The sequence below is a fragment of the Capricornis sumatraensis genome, chromosome 3 (genome assembly GCF_032405125.1).
Source record: "Capricornis sumatraensis isolate serow.1 chromosome 3, serow.2, whole genome shotgun sequence".
Taxonomy (NCBI): Eukaryota; Metazoa; Chordata; class Mammalia; order Artiodactyla; family Bovidae; genus Capricornis; species Capricornis sumatraensis.
This window is the reverse complement of record NC_091071.1, coordinates 28,100,952-28,109,977: the sequence shown is the minus strand read 5'-3', so window position 1 is coordinate 28,109,977 and position 9,026 is coordinate 28,100,952. Positions and strand designations below refer to the sequence as shown.

Here is a 9,026-nt window from a genome sequence, read left to right as displayed (position 1 = left end):
TGCAGCCTGTGGATGGGTCTGTCTGCGCTCACTGCGACTAAGAAGCTCTGCAGGGAGAAAGGGGGGACGGGGGGTGGGGGGCAGTTCTCTCACACCAGGTCCTGCGTCAGGAAGACTTTCAGCAGAGGTGGAAGGGCCACCCTGACCTCTGCAGCGCCCCCAGCTGGTTCACCAGCATGGGGTGAGGGGCCCAGTGGCTGGGTCCTTAGCCTGAAACACCTGTAGTTGAGGCTCCTCTGGACCCTGAACTCCCCATTTCCAAATCCTTCCTTTCCAGGACCTGTGGATCGTCCTCTTCATCTCACTGAGGGAAGGTCTGGCCCTCAATATCTGATCTTGTCCCACACGCCTGAAAATTGAGGGGCTTGCTTTCCCACCAGTTCTGTAATTTGCCGACTGCATCCCAAAGGCAGCCAAAGTGTGAGGTGCTGATTGCTGTTGTCTGAGTCTTGCGACCCTATGGACTGTAGCCCACCAGGTGCCTCTGTCCACGGGATTCTCCAGGCAAGAATACTGGAGGGGGTAGCCATTCCATCTCCGGGTGAACTTCCCAATCCAGGGATCGAACCCAGTTCTCCTGCATTGCAGGCAGATTCTTTACTGTCTGAGCCACCAGGGAAGCCCAAAGGCAACCAGGTCTCCTCATATTTCCACCTAAGCTTTGCCCCAGGGCTGCCTACCTCCAGGGAGGGACTAGAACTCTGCTGGGAAAGAGCTGCCACACTCGGGCCTTGCGAGTGCTAATCCAAACAAGCACACTGGATCCGTCTCCACTCCATCTCTCCCCCGAGAGTGAGACCAGGCTGATGCTGTACCCACACATGCAGCTGGGAGACTGGCCGGCGACTGTAGGAGCCGAAGTTCAGCCACACAGGAGGGTGTGAGGTCAAATAACACAGTGATGGAGACCCCGCTGACTGCTGGTTTACAGGGCAGAGTCGGGTTCCTGCTTCTCCCGAGTCCTAGAGCCACTATGTGACCTGTCCCCAGTGCAGACGGGAGCTATGGCAGGTCACTGCTGTGGGGGGGTGGGGGTGGGGGCTGGGATGCTTCTGATGGTCTGATGACTCGGACCCTGCCCAAGCAGCTAGAAAACAGAGAAGCGAAGTCTCAGAGCACGAGGCTCCTCACAGAAAAGGCAACACACAGGTCCGCTGCACTTCGCAGTCAGCCCTGGAAGGTCGACAGGTCTGCTCCCACTGACAGTGTCTGCTCGGCTGCCGTCTCCAGGTGGGAAATACAACCAAGATGAACGTGACGCCCTGTTTCAGCCACCAGTCGAGACGTTCCACATTCCCTTGCCCTGACTAAAGGGGCACAGTGGCCTCTCAAGGTTTCTGGCAAAAACTGGCTACAGTGAAAGGTGTTTTGAAAGGACTGCCAAAGGTTTTAAAGAGACTGTTAGTGTTGAACTTTAAAAAGCTGCCCTTCATCAAGAATCAATTTACCTAGAAGTTCAAGTCTCTTCTGTGTCCTTTTCAAAATCCTGAGGCAGGGGGGTGGTGGAGGGTGGGTGGGGAGCAACAGTGGTCTCAGGAAAAGGGCTTCGCAATGATGGTGAAAAAGAAATCTTTTCTAAATAGGCTTATTCAAAAAGCAAGCCTGGCAGTGACCAAAACAACTACTGTCTGCAAAATGGATTTCTTTCCCAGGGAGAGAGTTCCCAAGTTTTATAACCAGAGGGTATTTTGTAATTATTGTATTTTCCTCACATGATTATAAGCTGGAGCAAGGCTGGAAACCCTGGAGGGTCCTGACCACAAAGTGCCAATAGTCCAGTCACCTGTTGGGGCCAGATGCCAAATTCAAAGGGGCTCCACGATGCCAGACCCATCTACTTCCACCTCGCAGATTCCCAGAAGGGATGAGACACCAACAGACCTGGGGGACAATCCCTCCCCACCCAAACGAACAGAACACTCACTTCGGGAACTCAAGTGTGATGCTTGCTTTTAAAGTTTATTGACAACTGTTTGGTCCCAACACACAAAACAGCACTTGAACCACAAAAGAAGTGTTCAAACAAAGTAGACAGTTGAGAAAAACATCTCTTCCCCCAAAATCAATTCAAAACAAACAGTGCAAGATGGGAAAGGGGGTTTTGGTGATAACTTGTCTTCTTTTTTTCTTTTAAACAGATAAATCTGATATATTCTTTCCACCCAGAAATAAAGTATTTCATTGTCTTAATTCTCATACGTCATTTTGTCACATCAATTAAGCCTCTAGATAAAAAAATAGATAGCAACTGGACTGGCCGTTGCGGAGCACATCACAGACACCATGACCTTTGCACATCTTCAAACGGTGGCTGTTAAGAGTCATGCACACGTCCCAGGCTCCTGGCGACTTCCGTGAACGGTTCGACCACACCCACACGACAGCGCACAACTCCAGTCTCTTCTTCGTCTGATGCCCAAAGAAGCTGCTCTTTGAGGCTTTTCCAAGTGACTTGTAATGGTGCCTCGGGCATTTTTTAAAGTCCACTTTCTCTACCTTCAAGCAAAACTAAAGTCCACGTGTGCAAATTCAGCCTTACGAAATCTTAGAATAAGGCCACTGATGTTCTCAACACCATCTTTATCATTATGTTTAAAAGCTTTCTAAAAAAAAGTGCACCTCTGCATTTTACTGACTGTCACACTATGTCTGTAGAGGACATGCCTTCGGGAAGACTGAGTGCCACGATGCCTACAAGGCTTTCCCAGGGCCGCTCCACCTTGGTCGGGGCTGTGTGCTGAGAACTGGGAATCGTTGGCTTCATTGAAAAGATTTGGGGAACAAAAAATCTTACTTGTAAAAAATCTCTCAAGAGCCCTTAATTTGTGGCATTTTATCAAAATGCTGGCTATGAAATCAGAGCCCATTTTCTGGCTTTCTAGAAGTTACAAAATAGAATCATTTCCCCAAAAGAAACCACCTAACTAGTGGAAGACCTTATGCCCACAGGTTTTTTCCTGCTCTATGAATGAATCCGCCTTTTTGCCCAACAAATACAACCCATTGTAAATGTCAGGTTTCTCCAGGAGGCGTAAGAGGCCGCCAGTCTCCGGATGCCTCAGCCACCTCAAGGCGAAGGTCACTCCACAGGGCAGTGCTCCCTCAAAGGCTGGCTTTCCATAAATGCCAACATCAGACACCAAAATAAACCCAAACAAACCCAAACATGCTTCCAACAGCGAGAAGTAACAGTAAAAGCAGACGCTATTAAAAGACACTGAGTTAACAGACACAAACACGCGTACAAAGCTTCCCAGCTATCAAAACCAGCTTTAAAATTACGAATACAAGGTTAAGTTGATCAACCTTGGCCTTCCCATGTATAGATAGAATTTCTGCCTCTTCCTAGCGGAAAGAGCATCGATACCGTTCCTGTCAAAAGCACCTCCCTCCTCACCTCTGATTTGTAATTTATGCATTTGATGCATATTCTAGAAAATCAGACTCTCTTCCCAATGCTGCCTTTCGACACACAATAATGTGTGCTGGAATTCAAATGCTGACTTTAAATTCATGACACCAAGACCATCTTCTTTTCCTTAACCTAATCCATGTCAAACTGGAACTTAACATAAAAGGGAAGCTTAAAACATCTCTGACTTTCTAGAAAGCTCAATGGAACCCCAAAGTGGAAACATTTTTAAAAATTTGAGATGAAGCCACATTTGTCAACTACAGACATAGTTAAATAAAAAAACAAGGCACGCTTACAAGTCACATGGAAGCCAGGAGCCTTCACATCCAACCAGGACATACACTCCTCCTGCCTTGCCCACCCTTCTTCAGTAAGTGATCACTCAGGATCACTGAACAGACTTTTGCTTCATCACCATTTCATGCATTTGATTAATACTGTCTGAACACATCAGTAAACACAGGCTTAGAGACTACGTTATGCTACATGTAAGATTTTACCACTGGCGTGGCTTAATGGAAGTAAGACCACTTCCTGCGAGCTGAGTTCTCCCTGCTGTCTTCTTACAGAACACCATTCATTATACTTCATAATAATTAAGAAAAATTTGTTAAAATATATTAAGGATTCTTTAACAAATGCCAAGATATTTTTTTTTTTCCCAAACAAGTGGGGGAGAAAAAGAAAAGAAAGAAAAACTTCAGCTTAAAGCTGCATTCAATGTAAAAGAAACAAAACATACAGAATATGTCTAAAAATGAAATAACTGGCTTCTAGGGGGAAAACAGAAAAGGTTGTGTTTTTTTCAACCTGCTTTTGTGTGCAGAATCAGACAGTGTTTTCCCATCCTAATTCTATGTTCAAATGAGACTCAAAGCTTGGTTATAGGTGCAAAGGAAAAGTTGGCTGCCAATTTTACTCTATTTTTGGGTTGCTTTTTGGCTGGGCTTTCCATGGGGTCCTTGCTGAGCAGCGACTCTGGGGTTTCTGAGGAGGGGCTGGGAGGCGCTGGGACAGCTGCTGAGACACCAGGTGAGCTGGGATCAGGGGGCAGGTTTTCGTTCTTTATTGGTACTGGAATTTCAATTTTCTCTTCTTGGTTTAAAATCATAATTTCTGCAAACACAGGAAAGCAAAACATATTCAGTTCTAGAACCTGCCAGCAGTATTGGTTTTCAGTTCCTCTCATTTCTCAAAAAATTAATTCCTGATCGTCACGCACACGGTCTAATTTACACGTTAGCTCTGCGGCCAATACCGGGTATCACATAAGTCAGGTATTCAAAAATTGCGTCTCTGCTCTTCCTTGAATTACAAAACTTCAGAGACCATCATTTTCGGCTACAAATCAACGGGCCGTCCGTGGTTTAAAAGCCCTTTTTTTCTGCTTTCTCTGCCCATTCATTCTCTGTCAGGTAGTGAAGGACCCAGAAAGCCACATGTGACCTAAAGACTTTTCAGACCAGAAGGGCCCTGGTACCAGGGAGCCCTGGCTCATTCCCCTGCTCCAAAGGGATCTAAGGTGGGGGAGGCAGGCACACAGGCAGGCAGAGGTAAGGGGAGAACCACACGGAGTCAGAAATACCCTCAGAAATCCAGGAAGGACTTCCCTGGGGGTCCAGTGGTTGAGAATCCACCTGGCACTGCAAGGGACACAGGTTTGATCCCTTGCTCGGGGAACTGGGATCTCACGTGCCGTGGAGCTCCCGGGCCCATGCACCACAACTAGAGTCCAGGCACCGCAATAATGGATCCCGCACGATGCAGTGAAGATCCCGCATGCTGTGACTAAGACCCGACACAGCCAAATACATACACAAATATGTTATTTTTTAAACTCCAAGAAGAGAAGCAGCCCACTTTTCCTGCAGCATCCAAAGACTACCTTTCTCTGGTTGAGCCACAAGTACCAATGATTAGCCTGCTGTGTGGACAGAGCCACACCACGTGGAAGAGATGTGTCCTGTGCCTCGGGCTCCCACTGTGTGTGCAAGGTGCTCCCACACTGGAGGCTCACAGAGGCCCAAAGTGACGGCAGGGACGCAGAGCCTCGGCTCAGCTCTCAGGCTGACACTCTTGGGGGAAAAATGATGGACAAACCTGTCAACACCACTAGAGATTATTTCTCTCCCCATCACACGAGGATGGCTGAACTCAGTACACTAAACACACCAAGGCTACACCCATGGAAGAGCCACCATCAATTTCCTATCAAGTCTAGGCTTGTAGGGACATCACCCCTGCCATCGCCACAGCCCAGGTCCACTCAGCAGCCAAGGAGGTTCACGTCTCCCTACCCATCCTCCAGACAAACAGCCTCTTTCAGGTTCTTTCTCTGGGCGACAGGGCCAGAGACTGGTAAGAAGACTGAGGCCTGTGGTCAGCAGCAGGGTTGTCTCCTGGACAGCAGCGTCAGCAGAGCAGGGAAGGACCCGTCACGACAGAGGAGGCAACGGGGAAAGGCCCTCCTCGACACGGCAGGCAGGGCACGAAGACGAGAGGCCAGGGCTCCAGTCCTGGCTCTGCCCCTTCCTGGCCGGGCACCCTGGGTCCCAGGCCACCCCTGCCTGCGCCACAAGCTGGGGTTCAAGATGCAGATGCCTCCTCCCTCCCCTACTCACAGCCCCCTGGAGCCCCAGGACCCTCTGAGACCTTGGGCTCTGGTGACGGGTAGGGGTTGCCCCTGGAGCTGCTGCACTTTACGAAGTGGGGAGCACAGCCAAGGAGACCCCCACGTGCTGCTCCGTGGGCTCCCCGCCCGGGCCCAGCTGCAGTGCCCTCAACACCACTGTCGTGCCCTGGCCTGCTGCTTCGCCAGCACTCAGGCTGTGAGCCCAGCCTGTAGGAAAGCTGACACAAGGGTCTGGAGTAATCCTCACAGGGATTTTTGTGCCTGCAAAGGTAGTGGCTCCCTACTTCCATCACACAGTTAACGTCTTGGCGGGAAGTGTCTGCTGTCTGACTAAAGCCACGAGAGCGCGATCCCCAAGGGACGCAGTGTCTCCCACCTGAAGGCTCCTGAGGATGCTCCTCAAACCAGATGAGATCGGCAGCCTGGGGAACAACGGGATCCGGCCTCAGCTGCGGGGACGGCAGGCAGGAGGGGACGGGTGCGCACAAAAGGTCCACCGGGGAGTCGTCGGTCAGGCGCAGCAGCTCCTGCTCCACAGGATGGGGCCCTGGGGGAGGCGGGCGGGGGCGGGGGGAGGTCTGCTCAGGACCAGGCGGCTGTGGTCCATGCCCAAGGTGCGCCTTCTCCCTGACTCCCTGAGTTCAGGACGTACTCAAGAACACCAGGTTTGTTTTTTTTTTTAAAAACACAACCCATTAACAGAAAGGTCCGAGTCCTCTCTCTAGTAAGTGAAAATGCTGCAGCCAGGATCGCCCGATTTGTGTTCTTATGAATAGCAAAGGACAATTTAAAAGCCCATAGCAAGTCCTTGGAAGGAGCAAATGTTCAGGATTGGAGGACTCGGGTCCCAGTTCTGTCGCTGCCTCGCTGCATGCTCTCAGGTAAGCTGCCATTTCTGGAATTTCCATTCTTGGTTAGGATGGAAGTGACTGCTGGAGGCTGTGCTAACAGCCTGAGAGGACGAGCACATCCGGGGGCTTTGTAGAACTGTAAAATGCTAGAGCCGATCACCCGATCAACACAGAGCACAGCAGCGCTTCTAACTATTTAAAACGACTTGCAGAGCCCTAAGATTAAGTGGCAATGGGCGCAGAAGTCAAGTGAGCAGATCCCTATCTTGTACACAGAGAGGGCCACATAAAGTCAGGGCGCCTCGATGACGTGCCTCAGTAACACTAGTGCATTCCTGTCAGCTCTTTCCCAGGGAAGTCCTGCGATTAAGACCCCCGACACAACTTCAGTCAGGGGTCGGGCTCCGCAGCCCCCTTCCCCGCCAGCCCTTGACCATAGCTTTCTGTGTCCTTGCCCTGGCCACTCTTGGCAAGAACCTTGGGAAGTGAATTTAGAGGAATCCCCTCACCCCTGATATCTCATCAAGCTCCTCATCCCACCCCACCCCCAACCTCTGAGGTCTAAGAACCCTCCCAGGTCAGCCGGAATCCTCCGAGCCAGACATCTTCTCTTGAGTTTCCCAGTCACCAACGCCCTGGCTCTGCTCCTTGACTGTAAGCCTCACTTGTCCTTGCCTGCAGAGCTAAGCTCCATCTCCCTCTCCGAGGGCAGCAGAGTTGATCCCACTGCAACTGTCTTTAAGTATTTTAACAAGCATCAGAATCGTTTTTAACATCTGAACAGGGCTGCCATACTGTCCTAACAGGGGCTACCAACAGCCTTCAAGAGCCTTAACTGGTCAACCATCAAACACAGGCCAGTTTTTTCTGTTATTAACCAAACACCAGACTCCTTTGAAAAATGTACCAACACTTCCCTTTAAAGAATGAAGATGACCCTGCTGTTGTCCTTTCCCCTGACCCACTCTGACTCCACCCCAAGCCACGTCCCGGAGACGTCACCAGAGTTTTCCCTCTCTCACCGTCGCCACCCACTCCGAGTCTGAGTTCCGAGGCTGGGGGAGACTCGGGCACCTCCAGGATGCGCTCGGGAGCTGAGGGCTGGGTCTCATGACTGGCAGGGGAAAGACCGAGTGAACTCACGCGACCTGGAGGACAGAAAACACCCATCAGAGGGGGAGCAGGGGACAGACCTGGGGCTTGTGAAGGGGGGCAAGGATGGGGCGTACTTACTTTTCATGTCATTTTTTAATACTACAATTCTCTTATGACCATGTCCTTTTATCCAGACGACCTGCACACAAGACATACTACTGGTTATGAAGTGGAAAAGGAGGAAAAATAAACCCTAAAGTTATATGTCTGGTAACATAAACGTAATAGGATTTAAAAAGTAAACTAATGTCACAAAAAATTTTGTTTTAAAGCAACAGAGGATGGAGACACACGCCCCTTATAAAAAGCTGTGTTGTCTTAGAAATCATGAGACTTGGTTTTACTCCTTATGGCTCTTAAAGACATCACCTCCCAAATACCAGCTCTGGTACATAAATGAAGTTGGTTCTCATGCGGGAGCTCTTACCAGCTTTTCCAGATACTATGTTCACCTTAAAAAGAATGAATGGCTCCCTCATGCCTCTCAAGCTAAAGCTCACTAAACCTAAAACAAAGAGCCCTACCTAACCATGCTGCCGCCACCTCTGCCAAGAAAGGGGCAGCAGGGCCCGTGGCTCCCAGCATTCCCCTCACAGGCTCCTGTCACCAAGGCCCTCACCTCGCTCTCCAGCTGTCCCAGCCTCGCGTCCTTTCCCACTTCAAATGCCAGGCTCCTCCTCCCCTCCTGGGTCTCTCCAGTCCTCCATGGACAGCACCCCTAGGCTCCTCTGCTCTCCCCACAGAGTCCCTGTCCCCGTAACCGAGCTCTTACTCTGCGGTGAGGCACCCACTGGCCCCCTCACTTCTCACTGCCCTGCGTCTGTTCACAATGCCCGCCCCTCCTCTCTTCATTACGTGGTTAATCAGCTTCTGCACATCGTGAGGACTCCGCTCTGGGATCCCCATGCCTGGTCTTCCTCCAATGAATTTAACAAAGGTTTCCAGAATGAAGAAGAAACACTAAAAGCATTTT

At 50.2% G+C, this 9,026-nt stretch overlaps 1 protein-coding gene across 3 annotated transcripts in view; it reads right to left on the bottom strand.

The window, feature by feature from the left end:
• Positions 1-1,991: 1,991 nt before the first annotated feature.
• The window catches only part of MARF1 (meiosis regulator and mRNA stability factor 1), a 34,612-nt gene continuing 27,577 nt past the window's right edge, over positions 1,992-9,026 (bottom strand). For all 3 annotated transcript variants that reach the window (XM_068967414.1, XM_068967415.1, XM_068967416.1), the window contains exons 23-26: positions 8,132-8,192; positions 7,921-8,046; positions 6,424-6,594; positions 1,992-4,531 (exon numbers count right to left, since the gene is read on the bottom strand). In XM_068967414.1, coding sequence (XP_068823515.1) covers positions 4,287-4,531; positions 6,424-6,594; positions 7,921-8,046; positions 8,132-8,192 — 603 coding nt within the window. In that variant the 3' untranslated portion in view covers positions 1,992-4,286. The remainder of the gene's footprint in view (positions 4,532-6,423; positions 6,595-7,920; positions 8,047-8,131; positions 8,193-9,026) is intronic.